General features: G+C 42.0%; 2 protein-coding genes across 3 annotated transcripts; both read left to right on the top strand.

The window, feature by feature from the left end:
- Positions 1 to 5542: 5542 nt before the first annotated feature.
- Positions 5543 to 17227, top strand: LOC106585533 (sphingomyelin phosphodiesterase 4). The gene is made up of 18 exons (XM_014171845.3): positions 5543 to 5967; positions 6074 to 6160; positions 11464 to 11600; positions 11727 to 11802; positions 12877 to 12973; positions 13071 to 13123; positions 13245 to 13384; positions 13503 to 13608; positions 13726 to 13785; positions 13910 to 14055; positions 14148 to 14235; positions 14409 to 14485; positions 14583 to 14746; positions 14858 to 15000; positions 15116 to 15334; positions 15426 to 15548; positions 15633 to 15761; positions 16859 to 17227. The coding sequence occupies exons 1-18, from the start codon at positions 5956 to 5958 to the stop codon at positions 17168 to 17170; spliced, it is 2169 nt and encodes a 722-aa protein (XP_014027320.2). The 5' UTR covers positions 5543 to 5955; the 3' UTR covers positions 17171 to 17227.
- Positions 17228 to 21049: 3822 nt separating this feature from the next.
- On the top strand, positions 21050 to 24767 carry asb6 (ankyrin repeat and SOCS box containing 6). 2 transcript variants are annotated; one of them, XM_014171848.3, is made up of 7 exons: positions 21050 to 21230; positions 21781 to 21930; positions 22108 to 22289; positions 22374 to 22480; positions 22613 to 22721; positions 23163 to 23249; positions 23727 to 24767. In XM_014171848.3, the coding sequence occupies exons 2-7, from the start codon at positions 21824 to 21826 to the stop codon at positions 24446 to 24448; spliced, it is 1314 nt and encodes a 437-aa protein (XP_014027323.1). In that variant the 5' UTR covers positions 21050 to 21230; positions 21781 to 21823; the 3' UTR covers positions 24449 to 24767. The 2 variants fall into 2 exon arrangements, with proteins under 2 accessions (XP_014027323.1, XP_014027322.1); XM_014171847.3 differs by having other exon boundaries at positions 21205 to 21384.
- Positions 24768 to 26581: the final 1814 nt, after the last annotated feature.

Below are 26581 nucleotides of genomic sequence, written 5' to 3'. Positions count from 1 at the left end.
TGGTTAGCAGATGTTAATGCGAGTGTAGCGAAATGTTTGTGCTTCTAGTCCCGACAGTGCAGTAATATCTAACAAGTAATCAAAAAATTCCCCAAAATGACCTAATACACACAAATCTAAAGGAGTGAATGAGAATATGTACATGTAAGTATCTGGATGAGTGATGGCCGAGCGTCATGGGCAAGGTGCAATAGATGGTATAAAATAAAGTATATACATGTGATATGAGTAATGTAAGATATGTAAACATTATTAAAGTGGCATTATTTAGAGTGCATTATATAAAGTGACTAGTGATCCATTTATTAAAGTGGCCAGTGATTGGGTCTCAATGTAGGCAGCAGCCTCTCTGAGTTAGTGATTGCTGTTTAGCAGTCTGATGGCCTTGAGATAGAAGCTGTTTTTCAGTCTCTCGGTCCCAGCTTTGATGCACCTGTACTGACCTCGCCTTCTGGATGGTAGCGGTGTGAACAGGCAGTGGCTCGGGTGGTTGATCATTCTTGGCCTTCCTGTGACATCAGGTGCTGTAGGTGTCATGGAGGGCAGGTAGTTTCCCCCGGTGATGCATTGTACAAACCGTACCACCCTCTGGAAAGCCTTGTGGTTGAGGGCAGTGCAGTTGCCGTACCAGGCTGTGATACAGGCCGACAGGATGCGCTCGATTGTGCATCTGTAAAAGTCTGTCAGGGTTTTTGGTGACAAACCAAATTTATCGAGCCTCCTGAGGTTGAAGAGGCACTGTTGCACCTTCTTCACCACACTGTCTGTGTGAGTGGACCATTTCATTTTGTCTGTGATGTGTACGCCGAGGAACTTAAAACTTTTCACCTTCTCCACTGCTGTCCCTTCGATGTGGATAGGAGGGTGCTCCCTCTGCTGTTTCCTGAAGTCCACGATCATCTCCTTTGTTTTGTTGACGTTGAGTGAGAAGTTGTTTTCCTGGCACAACACTCTGAGTGCCCTCACCTCCTCCCTGTAGGCTGTCTCGTTGTTGTTGGTAACCAAGCCCACTACTGTTGTGTCATCGGCGTGACATCGGTGTGTCATCAAGCGTGACATCGGTGTCCGTGACGTGGCTGGATTTCTTTTTGTAGTCCGTGATTTCCTGTAGACCCTGCCACATACGTCTCGTGTCTGAGCCGTTGAATTGTTACTCCACATTGTCCCTGTACTGGCATTTTGCTTGTTTGATTGCCTTGCGGCGGGAATAGCACCACTGTTAATATTCAGAAATATTCCCAGACCTCTTTCCATGGTTAAATGCGGTGGATTGCACTTTCAATTTTGCGCGAATTCCGCCATCCATCCACGGTTTCTGGTTAGGGTAGGTTTTAATAGTCACAGTGGGTACATCTCCAATGCATTTCTTTATAAACGCACTCACCGAGTCAGTGTATAGGTCGATGTCGTTCTCTGAGGCTGACCGGAACATATTCCAGTCTGCGTGATCAAAACAATCTTGAAGCCTGGCTTCCGATTGGTTTGACCAGCGTTGAATGGTTCTCGTCACTGGTACATCCTGTTTGAGTTTCTGCCTATAAGACGGAAGGAGCAAGATGGCGTCGTGGTCGGATTTGCAGAAGGGGGGGGGCGGGGGAGGACTTTGTATGCATCGTGGATGTTAGAGTAGCAGTGGTCGAGGGTATTGCGCATGTGCGTAGCGCAATAAATATGCTGGTAGAATTTAGGTAGACTTGTTCTCAAATTTGCTTTGATAAAATCCCCAGCTACAATAAATACAGCCTCAGGATGTATGGTTTCCAGTTTGCGTATAGTCCTGTGAAGTTCCTTGATGGCCGTCTTGGTGTCTGCTTGAGGGGGAATGTACACAGCTGTAACTATAACTGACGAGAATACTCTTGGTAGGTAAAATGGCCGGTACTTGATTGTAAGGAATTCTAGATCAGGTGAGCAGAAGGACTTGAGATCCTGTATGTTGTTATGATTACACCATGAGTCGTTAATCATAAAGCATACACCCCCGCCCTTCCTTTTCCCAGAGAGGTGTTTATCTCTGTCGGCGTGATGCATGGAGAAGCCCAGTGGCTGAACCGATTCCGACAACATATCCCAAGAGAGCCATGTTTCCGTGAAACAGAGAATGTTACAATCACTGATGTCTTTCTGGAAAGCAACCCTTGCTCAAATTTCGTCTACCTTGTTGTCAAGAGACTGGACATTGGCTAGTAGTATACTCGGTGGCGGTGTGTGATGTGCACATCTCCCCAGCCTGGCCAGGTGGCCGCTTCGGCTGCCCCTTCTGCGGCGTCGTTGTTTTGGATCGCCTACTGGAAATAGATCCATTGTCCTGGGTGGTGGTCCGAACAGAGTATTTGCTTCGGGAAAGTCGTATTCCTGGTCGTAATGTTGGTAAGTTGACGTTGCTTTTATATCCAATAATTCTTCCCAGCTGTATGTAATAAGACTTAAGATTTCCTGGGGTAACAATTTAAGAAATAATACATAAAATAACTAAATACTGCATAGTTTCCTAAGAACTCAAAGTGAGGTGACCATCTTTGTCGGCGCCATGCTATTACCAAGTTGTGACTCACGTGAGCATAGTGGTGCTTGAATGAAGGACAATCATGAGTGCATTCGTAAATTCACAGTGGTCATTTACTCCGATTTTAGAGCACTCTGGTTTGAGATTGCGAGAGAGCAGAATAATTAAGGAATTTACGAACGCCCTAAACTTGGTTGTTATGGCACGTGTAAGTAAACATCAGCTAAAAAACTGAATTAAATTCTTGCCATAACACAGTTACAGCCACTATCCCTCTAGATAAGGCATAAACACTTTAACCAGCTCTACTAGGGCGAGCAAAACTTTAGCCAGTTAGCTTAGGTGCTTGACTGCCTTTGTGAGGTCAGAACACTTGGAACAACCAAAGATTTTTATAACTAATCCAAGATAGACCAGAGTCCGTCATTTCCAATGGGAGAAAATGTATCATAGTGGGCAGAACAAGCAAGGAGGAGGGCAGAGCCAAGCACAAGCTTGTGAGATCCTATTGGTGCATTTGAGCATTTATTAGCATATTTCTATTATGGAATGTCTACTTTGAAGTGCACGTGTGAAATAACTCAATTCACCCTTGCACTCCTAAACAACCCAATATTTTGAAACTTAAGTAATGTCTACAAAATGCAGTCCACTCTGTTTGTTACAGATTCCAATTTTGGAAACAGAAAACTTTATGGAGATCAAATGTTTCATTAATGAGAAAATTAGCAGAATGTCGGCCAACATTAATCTCGCTCCCACCGCCGGCCACTGGGCTTCCTTTCATCACCATATTTGGTAGTGAGTGGAAACGCCAACCGGATGCTTCCCATTTATACATCCGGTGAAATATCTGTGGATCAATCCTACTCCTCGGGCCAGAGCGTCAAGTGTGCACTCTGAACGCTCTGAGAGCTAAATTCTCTGAATTTACAAACGAACAGAGTGAATTTATGAACGCACCCCATATTGCTCAAATACAAATAGCACAACTTTCTGCATGCAGTCTTCAATGGTAGACTGCGACAGATTAGGTAGATGTCCAAGTGTAACACAAAAAGGTACTGAGAAGTTACTGGCCCAGTCGGTTCTGCTGCTTTTAAAAAAATTGTGAATAAATGCCGTAAATGAGCTTCAATTCCCCCCCCCCCCCCCCCCCCCCCCCCCACACCACACACACACACACACACACACAACACACACCATTTTGCCATACCCTAGGTTTAGCTGAGCTGACACCACTGGAACACGTCCCGATCTACATCAACCGGACCGGAGTAGAGAGAGTTAGCAGTTTTAAGTTAGTCGGTGTCCACATCACCGAGGACTTGACATGGACCAACAACATCACCACTCTTGTCAAGAGGGAACAACGTACCTATACTTCCTAAGGCGGTTGAAGAAATTCTACTGCTGCCCCATCGAGAGCGTCCTGACCGGTTGTGTTACAGCCTGGTACAGGAATTAACTGCAAGGCCCTCCAGCGGGTGGTGAAGACGGCCCAGTACATCACTGGGGCCTTGTTCCCACCCATCCAGGACATCTACTTGAAACGATGGCTGAGGAAGTCCAGCAGCATCATCAAGGACACACAGACCCTAGACACAAGCTGTTCTCTCGCTTACCATCGGTCAGACGGTATTGGAGCATGAGGTCTGATACCAACAGGCTCAGAGACAGTTTCTATCTACAAGCCATCAGACTGCTGAACAGTTAAACTGAACTGACCATCTGCTCTGATTCTCCGCACCTTAGCACACATGCACTCACTCATGCACACACCCAGACAGACACACATCCACACACGTACTCACGTATGCACAAACACGTACACACACATAAACTGTACATTCATGCTACACACACATCGCAAATGCTGCAACCAGACTCTTACATACTATAGCTAATACTGCATAATTTAAACACTTGCCCCCAATCCCCCCTTTCTCTGATACATGTGTGAATATTGTACTATAAATTGTGCTTCCCTGTATTATACTTAAAATATATTTTCTACTGAGCCATTTACTTTATGTTCCTATTCTTATATTTAAATATTTATTATTATTGTTGCATTGTTGAGAAAGAACCTGCAAGTAAGCATTTCGTTGGATGGTGTATAGCATTTGTATCCTGTACAGATGACTAATAAAACGTGAAACTTGAGGATATAAATTAAATGAAGCTGAGATCTGAGATCCATAGCAGCACCAGAGTAGACAGGTGTGTGCACAAAGACTATATTGGCCGGGGAACTCATCTCTGGCAGATTGGCCAAAAATGGGAAGGGAAATTGATCATTCATGACCACATGGCATAAAAATGGGGAGTAAATTGAGTTTGGTGGGAAATAGCAGGACACTGCAGCCACATCAGAATGATTTAGAGCAGCCTGCCATCCCTGCAGTGAACAATGCTATATTGAATGCCTGGGTCGGATGTGATTATAATAATGCTTGGCTGAAAGTGATGAAATTAGAATGATTAATCAGCCATTGATTGAACTGCTGTGTTTTGCCTTCCACTTCAGGGAAAGAACTTGGCCTCCGCTGGGCATTTGTGATGGATGAATACACATTAAAACTTAGAACACATGGAGGGAAAGTACAGTGCTTTGTGCTTTTGTTTGTGTGCGTGTGTGCATTTCTGTATGTGTGTCTTCATTTCTGATTCATGCATAGCTCATAATGCATTATGAAGAGTGGAATTTATAGGAAATGTTACCAATTATACTATTGTGACATTGTGTGACTATGTAATGAATATTCAATCCTGGCAAGAAATAACCATGGACACATGGAGATAGAGTTCAACTCTGCAGATGGATTGGTGGGATTCTTCTATCCATTGAGCCTTATTGCTATAGAGTGTCATTTATTATAAAAAATACTGTGATAGTGGTATCGTCACAGCCCTACAATATACCAATGTGGCACTTGTGCTAAACTCCTAAGGCATAATGTTCTTTAAAAAAATCTATGTGCAACCTTAGTTAAAATGACAATTGAATGGTAAAGAGGCATTCTCAGATAACCTACGCAGAAAAATAGACATTTATATATTTATTACATATAATTAGACATGATGGTTATGGCTCTACATAGCAGGAGAGAGCTGTTTCAGGTGTTTGAAAAATGCAAAATCCACTGAATTGGTTCTTTGACTGAACCTTATCAACATGGAATATTCCACCTCCAGCTAGACTTGGGGGTGGGTGCAGAATAAATGACATGTGGGGGGCACACAAGCAACTGTTGCAGAGGACAGCTGTCATACACTGAAGTCTCTAAAGACATGATCATACAAAACATTGGCACAATGGTCTGAACTAAAAGTGCACAAGATGGTAAAGGAAATGTTTTAAACTGATTATTTGACTTCAATACTGTGTTTTCATATCTTGTTTACTTTTTCTGATAAGCGTTTTATGGGAATACTACATTGCAGTCATGTCCTCTTCGGTGAGTCAAGACAAATCTTAAATCTCAAATCTTAAAATGCTCAAGATTTTTATTTTAGCAGGGGATTTTATAGCTGATGTTAATGATTGAGTGTTCTCCCATGCAGGATCATCTGAAGACAGATTGGACAATCAAGTCACTCCCACAGCAATGCACAGAGATGACAAAAGAAATTGATGATAAACCTGTCAAGGTAGCTAAACAATCAACTGAATTATATTGTATCTAGAGATGATGTGAATACTGTAATATCGTCCTCATTCATTTCACTATATCACAGTATTGCTGTTGCAGCTTGCAATTCTATGACTAGCGACCAGGGGCACAACTTTCACTAGGGACATTCTGAAATTGCATTTTTGTCCCCCCCCAGTTTAAGCATTGGAATGTGATACAAAACAAGGCAAAGTTGTGCTTTAGGACCATGTTTGGAGTGTTTATCCAATTGGATGAAAAATAAAATAAATACTGTTCAAATGTTTGGGGTCACTTAGAAATGTCCTTGTTTTTGAAAGAAAAGCACATTTTCTGTCCATTAAAATAACATAAAATGTATCAAATACAGTGTAGACATTGTTAATGTTGTAAATGACTATTGTAGCTGGAAACGGCAGATTTTTTTATGGAATATCTACACAGGCGTACAGAGGCCCATTATCAGTAACCATCACTCCTGTGTTCCAATGGCACGTTGAGTTAGCTAATCCAAGTTAATATTAATAATTTAAAAAGGCTAATTGATCATTAGAAAACCCTTTTGCAATTATGTTAACACAGCTGAAAACTGTTGTCTGATTAAAGAAGCAATAAAGCTGGCCTTCTTTAGACTAGTTGAGTATCTGGAGCATCAGCATTTGTGAGTTTAATTACAGGCTCAAAATGTCCAGAAACAAAGACCTTTCTTCTAAAACTCATCAGTCTATTTTTGTTCTGAGAAATGAAGGCTATTCCATGCGAAATATTTCCAAGAAACTGAAGATCTCGTACAACGCTGTGTACTACTCTCTCGGCTCCCTGCACAGAACAGCGCAAACTGACTCTAACCAGAATAGAAAAAGGAGTGGGAGGCCACGGTGCACAACTGAGCTAGAGGACAAGTACATTAGAGTTTCTAGTTTAAGAAACAGACGCCTCACAAGTACTCAACCCGCAAAACACCAGTCTCAATGTCAACAGTGAAGAGGCGACTCCGGGATGCTGGCCTTCTAGGCAGAGTTCCTTCGTCCAGTGTCTGTGTCCTTTTGCCCATCTTAATCTTTTATTTTTATTAGCCAGTCTGAGATATGGCTTTTTCTTTGCAACTCTGCCTAGAAGGCCAGTATCCCGGAGTCGCCTCTTCACTGTTGACGTTGAGATGTTTTTTTGCGGGTACCATTTAATGATGCTGCCAGTTGAGGATTTGTGAGGCGTCTGTTTCTCAAACTAGAAACTCTAATGTACTTGTCCTCTTGCTCAGTTGTGCCCCATGGTCTCCCACTCCTTTTTCTATTCTGGTTAGAGCCAGTTTGCGCTGTTCTGTGAAGAGAGTAGTTCACAGATCTTCAGTTTCTTGGCAATTTCTCGCATGGAATAGACATATTTTCTCAGATCAAGAATAGACTGACGAGTTTCAGAAGTAAGGTCTTTGATCTGGCCATTTTGAGCCTGTAATCGAACCCACAAATGCTGATGCTCCAGATACTCAACCAGTCTAAAGAAGGCCATTTTTCTTTGCTTCTATATTCAGGACAACAGTTTTCAGCTGTGGTAACATAATTGCAAAAGAGTTTTCTAATGATCAATTAGCCTTTTAAAATGCTAAACTTGGAATAGCTAACTCAACGTGCCATTGGAACACAGGAGTGATGGTTGCTCATAATTGGAATCTACGCCTACGTAGCTATTACAAAAGAATCAGCCACTTCCAGCTACAATAATCATGTACAACATTAACAATGTCTACACTGTATTTCTGATCAATTTGTTGTTATTTTAAATGACAAAAAACATAATTTTCTTTAAAAAACAAGGACATTTCTAAGTGACCCCAAACTTTTGAATGGTAGTGTATATACAGTTGAAGTCGGAAGTTTACATACACTTCGGTTGGAGTCATTAAAACTCATTTTTCAACCACTCCACAAATTTCTAATTAACAAACTATAGTTTTGGCAAGTCGGTTAGGACATCTACTTTGTGCATGACACAAGTCATTTTTCCAACAATTGTTAACAGACAGATTATTTCACTTATAATTCATTGTATCACAATTCCAGTGGGTCAGAAGTTTACATACACTAAGATTACGGTCCCTTTAAACAGCTTGGAAATTGTAGACCTCCACAAGTCTGGTTCATCCTTGGAGCAATTTCCAAATGCCTGAAGGTACCAAGTTCATCTGTACAAACAATAGTACGCAGGTATAAACACCATGGAACCACGCAGCCATCATACCGCTCAGGAAGGAGACGCGTTCTGTCTCCTAGAGATGAACGTACTTTGGTGCGAAAAGTGCAAGTCAATCCCAGAACAACAGCAAAGGACCTTGTGAAGATGCTGGAGGAAACAGGTACAAAAGTATCTACATCCACAGTAAAATGAGTCCCATATCGACATAACGTGAAAGGCCACTCAGCAAGGAAGAAGCCACTGCTCCAAAACCGCCATAAAAAAGCCAGACTACTGTTTACAACTGCACATGGGACAAAGATGGGACAAAGCGTGGGACAAATGGGACAAAGCGTGTGCGAGCAAGGAGGCTGTCACTGCTGTCAAAAGGAGCGGACCAAAGTGCAGCGTGGTTGTAGTTCCACATTTATTTAATCCGTGAACTTTGCAATACCCAAATATCTGAATATGAAGGGAAAAAAAACGTGATGCAGAGAGAAACAAACACTACTCAAAATATAATCACCCACAAAACCCAGGAAGAAAAACCCTTACTTAAATATGATCTCCAATTAGAGGCAACGAGGACCAGCTGCTTCCAATTGGAGATCAACCCCAAAAAAACAACATAGAAATAGAACAACTAGAACTTAAACATAGAAATAGAAAACATAGAAAAACACAAAACACCCCCTGTCATGCCCTAACCTACTCTGCCATAGAAAATCACATCTTACTATGGTCAGGACGTGACATAGGCCTACAAACCTGACTCGGTTACATCAGCTCTGTCAGGAGGAATGGGACAAAATTCACCCAATTTATTGTGGGAAGCTTGTGGAAGGCTACCCAAAACATTTGACCCAAGTTAAACAATTTAAAGGCAATGCTACCAAATACTAATTGAGTGTATGTAAACTTCTGACCCACTGGGAATGTGATGAAAGAAATAAAAGCTGAATTAAATAATTCTCTCTATTATTATTCTGAGATTTCACATTCTTAAAATAAAGTGGTGATCCTAACTGACCTAAGACAGGGAATTTTTACTAGAATTAAATGTCAGGAATTGTGAAAAACTGAGTTGAAATGTATTTGGCTAAGGTGTATGTAAACTTCCGACTTCAACTGTATATACAGTACCAGACAAAATATGAACACACCTACTCATTCAAGGGTTTTTCTTTATTTTGACTATTTTCTACATTGTAGAATAATAGTGAAGACATCAAAACTATGAAATAATACATATGGAATCATGTATTAATCATAAAGTGTTAAACAAATTAAAATATATGTTAAATTTAGGTTCTTCAAAGTAGCCACACTCTTGGCATTCTCTCAACAAGCTTCATGAGGAATGATTTTCCAACAGTCTTGAAGGAGTTCCCACAAATGCTGAGCACTTGTTCGCTGCTTTTCCATCACTCTGTGGTGCAACTCATCCTAAACCATCTCATTTGGGTTGAGGTTGGGTGATTGCGGAGGCCAGGTCATCTGATGCAGCACTCCATCACTCTCCTTCTTGGTCAAATAGCCCTTACACAGCCTGGAGGTGTGTTGGGTCATTGTCCTGTTGAAAAACAAATGATAATCCCACTAAACTTAAACCAGATGGGATGGTGTATCTCTGCAGAATGCTGTGGTAGCCATGCTGGTTAAGTGTGCCCTGAATTCTAAATAAATCACTGACGGTGTCACCAGAAAAGCACCACCCCACAATCCCACCTCCTCCTCCATGCTTCATGGTGGGAACCACACATGCGGATATCATCCGTCCACCTACTCTGCGTCTCACAAAGACACAGCGGTTGGAACTAAAAATCTCAAATTTGGACTCATCAGACCAAAGGACAGATTTACACCGGTCTAATGTCCATTGCTCATGTTTCTTGGCCCAAGCAAGTCTCTTCTTCTTATTGGTGTTCTTTAGTCATGGTTTCTATGTAGCAATTTGACCATGATGGCCTGATTCATGCAGTCTCCTCTGAATAGTTGATATTGAGATGTCTGTTACTTGAACTCTGTGAAGCATTTATTTGGGCTGTAATCTGAGGTTTAGTCAACTCTAATGAACTTATCCTCTGCAGCAGAGGTAACTCTGGGACTTCCTTTCCTGTGGCGGTCCTCATGAGAGCCAGTTTCATCATAGCGCTTGATGGTTTTTCCGACTGCACTTAAAGAAACTATCAAAGTTCCTGAAATTTTCCGCATTGACTGACCTTGATGTCTTAAAGTAACGATGGACTGTCATTTCTCTTTGCTTATTTGAGCTTTTCTTGCCATAATATGTTCTTGGTCTTTTACCAAATAGGGCTATTCTGTATACCACCCCTACCTTGTCACAACACAACTGACTGGCTCAAACGCATTAAGAAGTAAAGACATTCTACAAATTAACTTTTAACAAGGCAGACCTGTTAATTAATTGAAATGCATTCCAGGTGACCACCTCATGAAAGCTGGTTGGGAGAATGCCAAGAGTGTGCAAAGCTGTCGTCAAGGCAAAGGGTGGCTACTTTGAAGAATATAAAATATAAAATATATTTCTATTTGTTTAAGACCTTTTTGGTTACTACATGATTCCATATGTGTTATTTCATAGTTTTGATGTCTTCACTAGTATTCTACAATGTAGAAATTTTAAAAATAAAGAAAAACCCTTGAATGAGTAGGTGTGTCCAAACTTTTGTCTGGTACTGTATGTCCCCCTCACTTCTAAAACCAAAGTTGCACCCCTGCTAGCTACTACACCAGTTTCCATAAAGACATTGTATTTGAACGTTTTAACATACGTGGATTATGTTTTCACACACAAGCTGCAAGTGGTATGAAAAAGTTGCTTGTTAGTGGCCACGTGTAGAGTAAATGTCAGAGAGGATCAGCCAGTTGCTGTTTCATGCTGATGTAGACAATGTGTTACTGTGACTGTCTGGACACAGCCATTCAGACAGCTGTACCATGTACATATGCTGCTTCCTGTTGCAAATTGTCCTCTAGATCCTCATGATGCAAAGATTTCAGATTGCCACTGTGTCATAGCACAACTCCTCTTCAAATCAGGTAGCGTAGCCTGTACATGTAAACTGAGGGTGGGGTGTGTTAACGATGCTGTTTGGCCTCATACAGGAGCTATGTGTTATCTTCCCCTGGCTGGTGGAGAGGGTTGTTGGCAGCCTGGATGGCAGCACTGTTGGTTGGAGTCTTTCCTCCCTGCAAGCCCACAGCAGTGACTACAGCAATGTACTGGAGTTCCTACAACCAAGGTGGACCTGTCTGTGATTTGAGACATTCTACAACTAGCTATCGATAATATTATATTACTAATGTGTATTACACCTACAGTATACTAATAAACATGGAAGTTTTCACCAACATACAATATTTTGCAGTGGCCCAATGCTGAAACTTGTTTATAAACTTCAAGCTGAAGACTACAACTTTGAGATCCAAGTCGCCAATTTACCTGTAAGTTTTCAACATACAGTACAGTCACATCTGAAATGATTGGTACCAAGCTATATTGTAGGCAAAATTATATTATTTTATACTAATTGCTCAGAGAAAGAGATTTTGTTTAACCAGTAAAAAAAATCTAGGTGATTAAATGATTGGCACCCTAACGAATCTTATAAATAAATCAAACAATTTAATCTGCATTAACATTATACTGTTTTAAATTAATCTCAGTTCAAGAAACTGTATTGTGACCTTTCATGGCTTCCTGTTTCACTGGGGTATAAACATTTGGTCACACACATGTAAAATCCATTTGTCATCCATCACCGTGGGGAAAGGCAAAAAACTCACAAATTAAAAGAGAGAAATGGTTGGTGACTTTCATAAATCAGGCAATAGGTACAAAAAAAACTACTGAAAAACCAAATATATCACTTACCACTATTAGGGCAACAATTACAAAGTTTAAAACCACTGGAACGGTGTAAACTTGCCTGGTAGAGGACACAAATGTATCTTTTCTCCATGCACAGCGAGGATGATGGTTCGGGAGACAAAGACTAGTCCAAGGCCCACAGTTGGAGAATTACAGAACTTGACCTGAAAGTTGATCTTCCAGCAAGACAATGACCCCAAGCACACATTCAATGGTTAATTGGCCACAAAATGAGTCTCCCTTGAAAACCTGTGGTTTGAAGGATCTGGAAAGGATCTGGAAAGATTCTGTATGGAGGAATGGTCTAAGATCCCTCCCAATGTGTTCTTCAATCTCATATAACATTATAGAAAAAGGCTAAGTGCTGTTATCCTCACAAGGGCAGAGTACACAAAGTATTGAAAATAGGTGCCAATAATTTTTATTTGTATTTGTTTATTACAGTCTTTTTTTGCTCATCTTTATCAAGGGCGCCAATCCTTTCAGATGTGACTGTAAATGCTAATTGTGCAGTGTTTATTTCAGCATACTTCACAATGTCATCGCGTTAGCAAGTATTACTACACATTACAATATTAGTAGTTAAAGGCCTATTGGTCTATATTCCTGTATGAATGTTGAGTATTTTTTCTCTTTCATTTTAACAGGATCGTGTGAGAATTTCCATCTACGAGGGGGTCATTTCAAATAGCCGGATTTTCCTCAATAAATTACCCTCTCAGAATCATCAGAGATTGTCACTCAGTATCCTTTTTTACAATGTTTGACGCAATGACAACTATTACTAAGTATTATTGAACTTTGTCCACTTTAGTTTAGCGTTGTTCTTAACTGTCACCAGATGCCTTTGAGTACTTTATGTTTTATTTTGCCACAAGCGTCATTACACAGAGGGTAGGCCGAAGTGCTATTCCATTTCATTTGTTTCAAATAAAGTTATTAATAAAGTCAATCCATTGCCAATGCTATCTCATTTAGTAACCTGAGTGTTCTCTGTTTTTAATTGATAAATTAGGATCACCACTCAGGGCAGCAAACCTCCATCTCAAACAGCGTCTACTTTGCCTTGGTGGATGCATATTTCAAACACTTCCTGCTTACAGAAGGATCCCCCCACTCAGATGTCAAAGGCACCTTGACCTCACACATTCCAAGGTGCTGTATAGCTAGCCTATGCCTTTCACAATGCATTATAAGACCAGCACATCATCTATCAATATAGGGCAAATATGAAATTTAATATTTGATAACGCTTATTTTGATGGTTCCCCAGGTCCTCTAAGTATAGTGAAACAAGCAAAGGCCTGTTGAAATGCCAGTGCCCTGTTAACGCTGAGACAACCAATCAGAGTATCTGGAGATCAGGGACTATGCTACAGGTGATTGAGAAAAATATGGGTTGGACAGAGACACTTTTAATAAAGCAATCTTGGCTTGTCTCGCAAAGGTGCAGTTGTTGAGTCATTGTATGGCCTTGTTCATTGTCCCTGCTTTAGATATTTTTGGAGATATGGCTGCCACATTTCCCCTTGGAGACACACCAGAAGCTTAATGAGGTCTTTCCTACCTTCCTTCAATGACTCATTCTTCATGACTAACATGCACTTTTATTCACATTGTTAATCTAATGGATTCGGAATTCTACATTTTAATGATAAGCACTTGTCTGTAAACCTGCAGGTCTCTGTCATCACAGAGGAGCACATACTGGTGGTGAGACTGCTGGTGAAGCACATGCATGCCCTCTCTGGAAAAACAAAACTAGACCAGTCTGATGTCTTACCTTCTGCCCACTCAGAAACCTATCTCTCAGAAGATTTTAAAAGGTGAATACCCACTCTAGTGTTTTTTACAATGATGATGATGATGAGGATAATGATAATGATGATATTAACAAAATGTTGTTATTGAAACCCAGAGTGGTCACATCAGAATATGCACAGAGGTTGTACCTTCTCTTGCTGCACTGCTTCAAACAGTGGCCTATGGAGACATCCTTCAGAGCAGTGAGTGCACACTTAAGTTCTACATTGGATTTACATTTGGTCTGTCTTTGACATTTGGCCATGTTATTGCTTAATTTGCAGTGTTTCTAGCTGGTTTGGACGGTATCCTACTGTAGGCGTTCTGAATGTATGTATAAGAGAAGTGGTTTTGAATTAGCCGTTTCTCAATACAGGTATTGGAGACGTGGCTTAGTTACATCCAGCCCTGGAGATACCAAAAACATGTCTACAGTGAAAGCAAAGAGAAATGGTAAGATATTTTGAATGTGCTCAATAGTGTTATAGCTCAGACACAGCATTGGGTTGAAGAGTGCGTTTGCTAACATAAAGCTGTCTCTGTCTATTAGGGCCTCTTTCATTCAGGAGAATATTCTCATGTACACCAGGCTATTCAGCTTCTTCTTGAAAAGATTGGCACATGTCGACCTCGTCAACATCGACAATGCAACCATGGTTTTCAGGATGACAAAAGTATTTGCCCAAACCAGTCTTCCAGAATTGATTGAAAATGGTAACCACAATTATTCTTAGTTGAAGGGCATTGTAACTCAATCACAATGAACAACATTAGACCTCTCAAGATTTGTTTTCGATTTGTTTTCTCCATACATTTTGTTTACAGGAGAAAAATTGCTATTGCATCAGGGTCCCCTCCCATCCACTCTGATGGCATCTCAGGTGCAGCCCACTGAAATAGCTGCCCTGCCCAAGACTCACACCAATAACAAGAAACTACAAATGTTTGGGGTAGAAATGCGAGCTGAGGTAAGTCCCATTAAGGACAAGTGCATGACAAGAAAGACCATTTGACTGAGGGTGCTGCAATCTACCAAATATGGATAGTGGTCACACATGCTTTTCTATATTCTGAACATTGTAGGTGCTGAAACTGGTCCAGAGACTAATGCAGGCCCAACAGACTGCAAAAACCACATTGGACCAGCCAGCCAATGTATCAGTTGGTCAGTTTCTCTGTTCCTGGAAGAGGTCGATTCTTAAAACCAATTCAGAAGGTGGGGGGAATGACATGACCAAGTCTGACATGAAGACAGTGGAGCTACTAAAGAAAGCTGTGGACAACCTCAAGCAGGTTTACAATGTGAGAAGATGATATGACACTGGTTATTATTATCAAGTAGTAGTAACCAATGTTAAAGTGATGTCTCAAATCATTTGTGGTTGTTTTGTAGCTCAACACAGGTCATCTATCTCAGATGATGATGAACATGGGGTCAGTGGAGGAATCCAAGCAGCTCCCTGACTGTATTCACAGTGAAAACGGGCTGATCCTAACAGACCTTGGCAGAATGCAGGTGAAAATAACTACTGCAATAAAAATGAATGATGTGCACACGGTGCAATACATAATTGTACACTGTAATTGTGTTCTATTGCAGATTATCAATGGCCTTCGCAGATTTGATATTGAGTATCAAGGGGATCCACAGCTGCAGCCTGTGAGAAGCTATGAAAACGCAGTCTTGGTGCAGCTTATGTTTTGGATCGCCACTCTAATCAATAACAGAGTAAGTGGGGAGTCTTACCAGGGGCTTCATGTACCCCAAAAATCTGAGGGGGCACGAAGTGTGTGAGGATGGCTGGGGGGTGGAAGTTGGAGAAGTTGGCATTTTTCAAACACCTGAAACATATTTTTCTTGCGATCTAGAGCCATAATCATCATGCTTAATTCTATAATTATTTTTCTGCATATATAAACATACCTCTTAAGCATACCTCTACTAAAATCTGGGTAAAAGATTGAAAGGAATGTGAGTCTTATTCAATACATTTAGTAATTGCTTGCTTTTCTAAAGTGTACGAACCTGCCAGCAATCATACCAGCTAAGACAGTTAGACAAGCTAGCTACTCTAACTTGATTGATATCCTGAAATGGCTTATTGATACCTAGTTATGAGGTTGGGAGATTGGGAACCTACAGTATCTGCTACTTACCTAACTTAATAAAATTGCTAGTTGGCTAGTAGTATTACAGTATTAAAACAACAAAAAAATGTACCTTTTTTTTATTTATTATTTTGTATTTTGTAATTTACATGACAAATCTGAGGAGTCATGTGCCCCTGTGCCCCCTATGGGCATGATGCCTTTGGGTCTTACTTTATATGCAATTTAATATTTCTATAATGATTCATTTACACGGAGTTCTCAAAATATTAGGAACACTCTGACATTGACTGACTAGGTGAATCCAGGTGAAAGCTATGATCCCTTATTGGTGTCACTAAATCCACTTCAATCAGTGTAAATGAAGGGGAGGAGACTGGTTAAAGAAGGATTTTTAAGCCTTAAGACAATTGAGACATTAATTTTGTATGTGTGCCATTCAGACGGTGAATGGGCAAAACAAAATATTTAAGTGGCACAACTGCGGGAAGCATTGGAGTCAACATGGGCCAGCATCCCTGTGGAAGGCTTTCAACACCTTGTAGAGTCCATGCTCTGACTAATTGAGGTCAAAAGGGGGTGAAACTCAATATTAGGAAGGTGGTCTATGTTTTGTATACTCAGTGCATATGGCATACAGTAGGCCTACCTATAATGATTGGTAGTAGTACAGGGATACATGTATTGACTAAATTACTTGAGAATTTTGTCCTGCAGCTTGAAGGACACATGAACGATCTGTGCTCACAACAGAACCTGCTGGGAAGGCTGGGACAACACTACCTTATCATCTCCACTGTAAAAGGAAGGTTCCCAAGGAGTACAGTGACACAGCAAAGCCAGGAGGACTACCACCTGCGGCCACGCCTTACCCTGCGCACATTTGCGAGTTATCGCACATTACTCATTCTCCTGTTACTCTACTCGCTGGGATCTCTGTTTTCTATTAGCCCACTGTTCAGCACATGCCTCATCTTAATGTTGAGCTTTTTGTATGGACTGTGCATGACTGTCTACGTGGGAAAGTAAAAAACGTTTTTCTGCGTCAATGTGTGTGTTATACCTAATAAAGGTGTTTTGAACTCACCAACTTCAATTGACTGATAATTAGGAGTTCACAGTGAAGCTGTCAAACCTATTGTTATTCTCTGACTTCTTATTGTTTTTCTTGACATAGTCAAACAACTCAAGCATAGATTGGTAACTTTTTTCTAATTTGGCACACAGAAACTAGAGGCCATGAGTAACATGTTCAAAAAGAACGGCACTCATTGGCCTATAGTTGACGCTATTATAAGCAGTCTAACTTAAACACTCATATCCATCGCTCCATTTGACCTAGAGACTTGATACTTTGTATGTAAATGTCTTTCCTCATGCTGAACAAATTTGCCTCAAGGACCCATAAGGTCAATATGTATAGATTTTCTTCCATCTTAGAGATTTTGGAAAACGTATTCTCATCAAACCATAACTCCAAAATGTGGTATGTGGACCCATGATACATATCTTAACTTAGCTGGAAAAAGCTAAGGGATTGGTTAAGAGATGGCTGAGTTATTGATAAATCAGGAAATCTGATTTTACATGTCCATTATAATCCTTTGTAAATCCACTCCACAATGGCCCATCAACTTGAAACTTTTTAGAGTCATCAAAGGCTACCACGGTGAACCATGGCATTTGAAAAAAAAAAAAAAAGGAAACTATTAACAATTCACTTTTTTGACAATGTAATGACCAAATATGCCATTGACACCAGTGAGAGCATAGGATACTAGAGCAAGAACTAATAACTATCAAGTGGATTTTGTCTCATTCCCTGTAATAGTACCCGCAAAACACCAGTCTCAACGTCAACAGTGAAGAGGTGACTCTGGGATGCTGGCCTTCTAGGCAGAGTTGCGAAAAAAAAGCCATCTCTGACTGGCCAATAAAAATAAAGATTAAGATGGGCAAAAGAACAGACACAAAAACTCTGCCTAGAAGGCCAGCATCCCGGAGTTGCCTCTTCCCCGTTGACGTTGAGACTGGTGTTTTGCGGGTACTATTTAATGAAGCTGCCAGTTGAGAACTTGTGAGGCGTCTGTTTCTCAAACTAGACACTCTAATGTACTTGTCCTCTTGCTCAGTTGTGTACCGGGGCCTCCCACTTCTCTTTCTATTCTGGTTAGAGCCAGTTTGTGCTGTTCTGTGAAGAGAGTAGTACACAGCGTTGTACGAGATCTTCAGTTTCTTGGCAATTTTTCGCATGGAATAGCCTTCATTTCTCAGAACAAGAATAGACTGACAAGTTTCAGAAGAAAGTTCTTTGTTTCTGGCCATTTTGAGACTGTAATTGAACCCACAAATGCTGATGCTCCAGATATTCAACTAGTCTAAAGGAGGCCAGTTTTATTGCTTCTTTAATCAGAACAGTTTTTAGCTCTGCTAAAGGGTTTTCCAATGATCAATTAGCCTTTTAAAATGATAAACTTGGATTAGCTAACACAACGTGCCATTAGAACACAGGAGTGATGGTTGCTGATAATGTCCCTCTGTACGCCTATGTAGATATTCCATTAAAAATCAGCCGTTTCCAGCTACAAAAGTCATTTACATTAACAATGTATTTCTGATCAATTTTATTTTATTGGGCAATTTTTGCTTTTCTTTCAAAAACAAGGACATTTCTATGTGACCCCAAACTTTTGAATGGTAGTGTACATTGTTGAGTACAACCTGCATTGAAAAAGTACTGAAATTTACTAAAGGTGGAACTAGTATCAGGTATGAAGGTAAGAGCCAGATGCAGACCACGTCGAATAAACAATAGTTTAATATTCCAACATGGGCAGGCAAAAGACAGCTCGAGGCAGGCAGGGGTCAGTAAACCAGAGGTGGGGCAACAGTACCGGGCAGTAGGCAGGGTCAGTGTAAGGCAGAGGTCGGTAATCCAGAGGGGGGCAAAGGTACAGGTCAGCAGGCAGACTCAGGGGGGCAAAGGTACAGGTTGGCAGGCAGGCTCAGGGAGAGTTGTCTGGCAGGCGGGCTCGGAGTCAGGACAGGCAAGGGTCTAAAACTAGGACGGCGAGAAAAGAGAGAGTGGAAAAAGCAGGCGCTGCGACACAAACCGCAGGTTGTCTTGAACAAACAAGACTAACTGGCAACAAGAAAAACAGAGAACACCGGTATAAATACACAGGGGAAGATGAACGTCACCTGGAGAATCACAAAGACAGGTGAAACAGATCAGGGTGTGACAGGAACGTTTTAGCACCACCAACATGTTACTGGGGAGGGGAAAGATGAAAAATCATTGTGGGCATGTACACTTCCTGTGATCAGAATAGCTAGGACGGTGGATGGTGGTTGGAAGATCGTACTAGTTTGAAATGGAAAAGCATGCGGTAGCTATGGATAAAGAAGGACATCAAGACGAAGCAGCTGCTTTATAAGAGGGATACACTGTTGAGCACTACATTCCGAGGGGTTTGTGCTGATTGTATGGAGATTGTGACAGCTGGTTAAATGGCGTCCCTTATGAAGGCGAAAACAAGATGTATGTCAGGAGAAGTTCAGTAGTATCATGAGGAGATGTATACTTGGGATACGGAGGAGGAGTGGAGGGAAGAAGAGAGGCAGAGGGTGAGTATGACTCGGTTAAAAATGGCGGAAAAAAGGGAGATGTTTTGTTAAAGAAAAATGGTACAAAGTGTAAGCAGAGTGAGCTGAAGACATGAATGAGGGCGAAGTGGTAGGTGATAGGTGTGGTGAAGTTTTCGGGGCGTGAGGCTTGCACCGAGGGTAAAGATGAGTCTGTGACAGTAGGAGGGAAGTTTTTGGAAAAACTGGACCCTTACCTTTTGGCTGATCCATTTGTGGTTTCAGGGGGGGTGAAAACAGAGTTGGAAGCTGTGGAATTGGTGAGGGTAAGAGAAGTGGTCTTGTGATAATTGTTTGTGTTTCTGCTGGTCAGAGGTAGCAGGCGCACCGTGTTAAACGAATGGGGGCAAGAGATGTGAATTGTTTTGCTCTCAAGAAAAGGGTGCCATTGAAAGGAGTGATTACTCGGGTAGCAGTAAATGTAAAAGCTGACCAACTGAAGGGGAAGATTCCCGGTGTTTGTGATGTTCGTTGTTTGCTGCGACGCAGACAGTGTGGAGTGAGAGGTGAAACAGAGGAGTCATTGTCTGTTATATTGAGTTTTGATGTTGTCTTTGCCTGACAAAGTGATGTTAGGATATATAAGTTAGCTCTTGTGCCAAATACATTACGTTGTTACAGGTGTCAAGCTTATGGGCATGTGGCAGGAGCATGTAGGGGTGGCAGGTAGCCTAGTGGTTAGAGCGTTGGGCCAGTAACTGAAAGGTTGCTGGATCAAATCCCTGAGCTGACAAGGTAAAAATATGTCGTTCTGCTGCTGTTCCCTGAGAAGGATGTCATTGTAAATAAGAATTTGTTCTTAACTGACTTGCCTAGTTAAATATAAAGGTTCCTAGGTGTGAGAAGTGTGCAGAAGGGCATGAGACAAAGGCATGTGTTAACTGTAGGGGTGCACATGGGGCTGGGGATCTGAAATGTCATGTGCAATAGAAGCAGGTTGAGGTTTCCAGGCTTAGTGTAGTACAGAAGTTTTAATATGCTGAGGAAGATGGGTCAAGGGGGAGGGATCCTGAGAGGAGTGGTTTGAGTAGTAGATCTGTACCAGTACAGAGGGATAGGCCAACAAGTGATATACAGTATGTTTCAGTAAGATTAATTAGAATTTATAGCAATGGTTATCAACTGTACTGCAGGGATGGAACGTAAGTCGCAGAAAATTGAGGTTGTGGTGGCGGCTGCAGAGAGGTATTTGGATGTGCGAGACATGACATCAGAAGAATTACAGGGTGGGGGTGGTGTCCAATCCTTTCAGGTTGTTGGCCTAAATAGATAAAAATAGTGGAGCAGGGTAGTGTTAGAGGGTATAGTACTTGTTTATTTCTTTTCTCAATCAAACTATCTGGGAGTTGTGCTCCAGTCTAATAGGTGGCAGTAATGCAACATTTATCAGATGACAACCGCCGTTAAACCTCATCGAAGAAGAAGTACATTTCCTGTTTTGAAGGTAAGCTAGCGTTGAAGCTTGAAGGCAGCTAGCTAACGTTAGGTAGCTCGTTGATTCATTTAAAAGCAAAACAAAATAGCTAGTTAGCTATTCTTGTTAACTAGCTTGCACGTTTTGCCGCCATGTCAATTCTTGTTCTGTCGTTCTGTTCCAGGTAACACAAATGATGAACTAACTTTAGCCATTTCTGGAGCTACAGTAGCTAGCTTGCGTCTGCTGATGCTCACAGCTAACGTTAGCTAGCCAAATCGTATTTAGCGTTCAAAGTTAGCTTTAAAGACTATAGCTAACCTAGCCACATACATACCAACTATTAATTTGTGGGTATATTAGCTAGCATGTGGCAATAATAGGTTACGTTTGCACTCAGAACTTGCAGAATAAAGCTAGCTATGCATAATTCTGCACTTTTGTTTTGGGCGTAACGTTATACAAATCCCAGAGACCACCCTTAACGGTCTGAACATTTCAGATAAGCACTATCAATAAAATAACTTATAACAGCCTGTTTAGCTAGTAATTATATTCTATTTGGGTGTAACTTGTCCAGTGTTCTAGCGCAAGCAGCAGAGAGTGGCACATCAGCCAAGAGCATGCCTTTCCTCCATGGCTTTCGCAGGATTATATATGAGTATCAGCCCCTGGTGGACGCCGTGCTGTGTGTTGTTGGTCTGGAGGAAGGGACAAGCACTGGAGAGAGGTTTGTGTACTTTATGTGATGCTGTGAGTCTGGTTCAGGGATAAGTGACTGCTATAGTAATTTGCACTGACACTCAAGTTCCACAATGTCAATCGATATGGCAGTGTGTAAGCTAAGCTGAAACATCTATTGTGTATTTATCTGTATTTGACCTTCGTCTTCTTATTGGATTTACAGGAGCCGTAGCCCGGAGGATGAGGACAGTCTATGCGGGTCTTTAGTGGAGCTGTTGGAGAAGGAGTCCCAGTCAGCTGTGTTTGAGGAGGGGATCAGCTATGCTCTGTTTAAGGTTGCTGAACGGGGACTAGTCTGTGCAGCAGAAGTCCTTCTACGATATGGAGCAGATCTCAACTTTGAGGGTGAGAGGACTGACTTGTTGTCATTCAAATATTGGGAGACTATTTGTCAATATTTTATTGACCTAAATATAATTTGATTCCCAGACCCTGTGTCTTATTACAACCCACTGCACATTGCTGTACTGAGGAACAGGCCGATTATGGTGAGGTTGCTGGCTGGACATGGAGCTGACATTAACAAGCGAGATCGGGTGAGTACAACAGGTAGCAAGGACTTATAGCTGCAAAACATATTACTGTTCTGTCTTTTCTGCAGTACATGTCTTGCTCTGTATACAGAATGTGTTATGGCATTGTAACACAGTGTACTGTATCTTATGCAGATCCATGAAAGTAGCCCCTTGGATCTCGCTAGTGAAGAGGCAGAGAGACTGCCTTGTATGCGCACACTGCTGGACATGGGTGCTGACGTGAATGCAAGAGATAAAAATGGTGAGTTGAGGGCCTCCCGAGTGGCGCAGCAGTCTAAGGCACTGCATCGCGGTGCTAGAGGCGTCACTACAGACCTGGGTTTGATCCTGGGCTGTATCACAACCAGGGGGACTTTACTCGCTCAAGCGACTCCTTGTGGCGGGCCGGGTGCCTGCAGGCTGACCTCGGTCGTCAGTTGAACTGTGTTTCCTCCGACACATTGGTGCAGCTGGCTTCCGGGTTAAGCAGGCGGGTGTTAAGAAGCGCGGTTTGGTGGGTCATATTTCGGAGGACGCATGACTCGACCTTCGCCTCCCGAGCCCGTTGGGGAGTTGCAGCGATGAGACGAGATTGAAATTGGGGAGAAAACGATGGTAATAAAAAATGGTGAGTTGACATTTTGACCTGTATTTACTGTATATCCTGTATTTCAACACTGCCTTTTTGATCTTGTCCCCAAAGGAAAATCACCCTTGCTACATGCCCTAGCTAGCAGTGATGGACTCACTGTGCATAACACAGAAAACATCCGGCTGCTACTCCAGAGAGGTACTGTGCTATAAATTAACCTTAAAAATGCACTATGCAGGAATCGCATTTTCCTGGTTCTAAAATTCTAATAGTTCCCCTAATTTCAGTTTGTGACAAAACAAGCAAATATAGTGTAGAGAATGGTTTACAAAACTGAAAGTAAGACGCAAAAACGAAACTTAAGAACGGAAGCATAGAAATACCACACACAGATAGAACATATCTACCGCTTCTTACACTTGCTTTCAATTAGAATGACCGTACACATTTCTATGTGAATTTGGTCAGGTCGCCCAAAAAGTTACATATTGCCTCTTTAATTTGGAGTGGGCTTATGGGCAGAAAGACAGAAATGCTAAACATCAAATTGTATTGGTCACATACATATAGTTAACTGATGTTAATGCGAGTGTAGCGAAATGCTTGTACATCAACAACAGCAGGGCATGTCCAAACCTATTTATATTTAGGAAACGTGTTTGTTCCCCTCCTAAGGTGCAGATGTTCATGCTGCCACACTGGATGGAGAGACGGCTGTATCCTCGCTGGTCTTTCTGGTGAAGGAGGCTCTGGAGGGCTCTGTGGAGGATGCAGCTGAGATCGGCCGCTTCTGTCTGAAGGCCACGCGGCTGCTTCTGGCCCACGGGGCTGACCCCAGCTGCTGCCTTACCCCCGACGGGGAGGAGGATGGGGAACCCTCCCTGACAGTGACCAGCCTGGAGCACTTTGATCGGCTCTTTCCCCTGGCAGTGCTGCTGTTGCAGAGTGGTGCCTCATTCCACTGCTCTCGCCACGGAGCCTCCTGCTGGACAGGCTACAGGCTGGTATTCCAGAGGCTCCAGACGGCCCTGCTGGACTGTTCTGATGCAGAGCAGGTGGCTGAGCTCCTGGAGCAGGCTGAGGTTCTCCTGGACTTGGCCCGGGTGTCCTCCCCAAGTCTGGCCCTGCCCCTGGACCTGCCTATGCCAGACCAAGACCCAAATGCTCAGACATTGCGGGACCTCCATCGGCGTGTGGTGGAGCAGGAGACTGGCCCTCCCCCCCTGCGCTGCCTCTGCAGGGCCTTCATCCGGGGTCACCTGCAGCCCTGGCCCCTGGACGACAGGGTGAAGGCTCTGCCCTTACCTGACAGACTAAAGGGGTACCTGCTTCCCGAACACACCCTGAGCCCCAAGCCAGGATGGGACTGCTTCAAGCCCCAGCGTACCCTACGCTGACGACACACGTTTTTACACTGGTAACTGGGGATGACACATGGATTAATTGACCTTTATCCTTTTGTAATTATTTGGTGTTAGGACACCAATCTATCAATGTACTCAGAACCTGCCATTGAGGCCTTTGTTTTGTTGTTCAAGTGTGTGTGCCAAATCATACAAAGAATATGAATATAACTTATACTCAGACATTTCTTAAGAATAAGTTGTGTAACTTCCATACGTTTGCACTGCTGGAAGGGTGCAGATGAGTCTTTTGTTAAATATTAGCAGAAAAGGTTGGACTTTGTCATCTGAATAAAACAATCAGGATCAGTTATTCTGCATCTTTTTTCTGTGTCAGCGATAACAGTTGAAGTATAGTGATGAGCCACAAGATGGCAGTGTTCTTTGTAGCAGGTAGTTGGTAAAAAGGTCCAATTACAATTTATATTATATTCAAGTGTTCTTGACACAATCAGAAATCTCCTATTAATACTTCAAACACATTTTTATATCTGCTACACATTTCATGTATTGTCTTTGTATTCATGAGCCTTTGAATCTTCTCATCAACCTTCTCTACGTGTTTGCCCATGATTGTGCTTAGATTTTTTCTCTCACTAATTGGTCTTTTGACCAATCAGATCAGCTCTGAAAAAGATCTGATGTGAAAAGATCTGATGTGATTAGTCAGAAGACCAATTAGTGGAAAAAATATCAGAATTGGCCTGCCTGTGTAAACGCAGCCTAAGAAACACTGCCCTTTCCCACCTGAACAGAAAAAAACACCTATGTGAGAATGCTGTTCATTGACTACAGCTCAGCATTCAACACCATAGTGCCCCCGAAGCTCATCACTAAGCTAAGGACCTTGAGACTAAACATCTCTACAGTGGTAGGCCTGATCACCGAAAACGATGAGACAGCCTATAGGGAGGAGGTCAGAGAACTGCCAGTGTGGTGCCAGGACAACAACCTCTCCCTCAACGTGAGCAAGACAAAGGAGCTGATCGTGGACTACAGGAAACGGTGTCAGAGGAAAGGCCATAAAATTGTCAGAGACTCCAGTCACTCAAGTCATAGACTGTTTTCTCTGCTACCGCACGGCAAGTGGTACCGAAGTGCCAAGTATAGGACGAAAAGGCTCCTTAACAGCTTCTACCCCCAAGCCATAAGACTGCTGAACAATTAATCAAATGGCCATTATTTACATTGACCCCCCCCCCCCCCCATTTGTTTTGAACACTGCTGCTACTCGCAGTTTATTATCTATACATAGTCACTTCACCCCTACCTACATGTACAAATTACCTCAACTAACTGTACCCCTGCACATAGACTCGGTACCGGTACCACCTGTATATAGCCTCATTATTATTTTGTGTTACTCGTTATAATTTTTTACTTTTGTTTATTTGGTAAATATTTTCTTAACTCTTCTTGAACTGCACTGTTGGTTAAGGGCTTGTAAGTAAACATTTCACGGTAAGGTCTACACTTGTTGTATTTGGCACATGTGACAAAGTTTGATTTGATTTGGATTGCAGTGTATGTTTTAGGTGGCTAATTAGCAGCGCTTTTAGTATCTGCTGTGTTGATTTACCCTGACCCTAAAGACTCAAAGTACTACTGAACTAAACGGACATGTGTGAGAACGCACTCCTCCTTTACAATTTTCTCTGAGCACATGTATTGAAAAGGGATTGCTACTAATTGTACTGTGACCAAGAAGCCAGATGATGTCAGTGTTACACAATGGGAGAGAGACCAGTGGTTGTTTTGGTTCTACTGACTACATCTACGAACTCCACAATATCCACTGCCTTTTTAGGAAATAGTTGTGTGGTAGATGGAGTCCTTTACACTCACTTTCTTTTGAAGTAATTTTGAATGTCCCATGTTCTACACATGACTCATTTTAGTACATCACAATGCATACATTGATTTCTTGCCAATGCAGATTTTGTTCTAAATATTTGTGTCAGGTTTGAGAATACAGATATGCAGTATTCAACATGCATTGCAGTTCTACAAACAGCTGCTGTGGATGGTAGTGTAAATAGAGAAGTCTTGGTTGAGTAGTGGTTTTCTGTGGGACGCAATGGAGCTGTGATGACTGTCTGCTGGTGTGGAAAGGTTATTCAGAGTTTA

This window comes from Salmo salar, chromosome 24 (genome assembly GCF_965601325.2).
Source record: "Salmo salar chromosome 24, fSalSal1, whole genome shotgun sequence".
In the NCBI taxonomy this organism is placed as follows: domain Eukaryota; kingdom Metazoa; phylum Chordata; class Actinopteri; order Salmoniformes; family Salmonidae; genus Salmo; species Salmo salar.
Note: the sequence above shows the minus strand (reverse complement) of the source record. Positions and strands in the feature narration are given on the sequence as shown.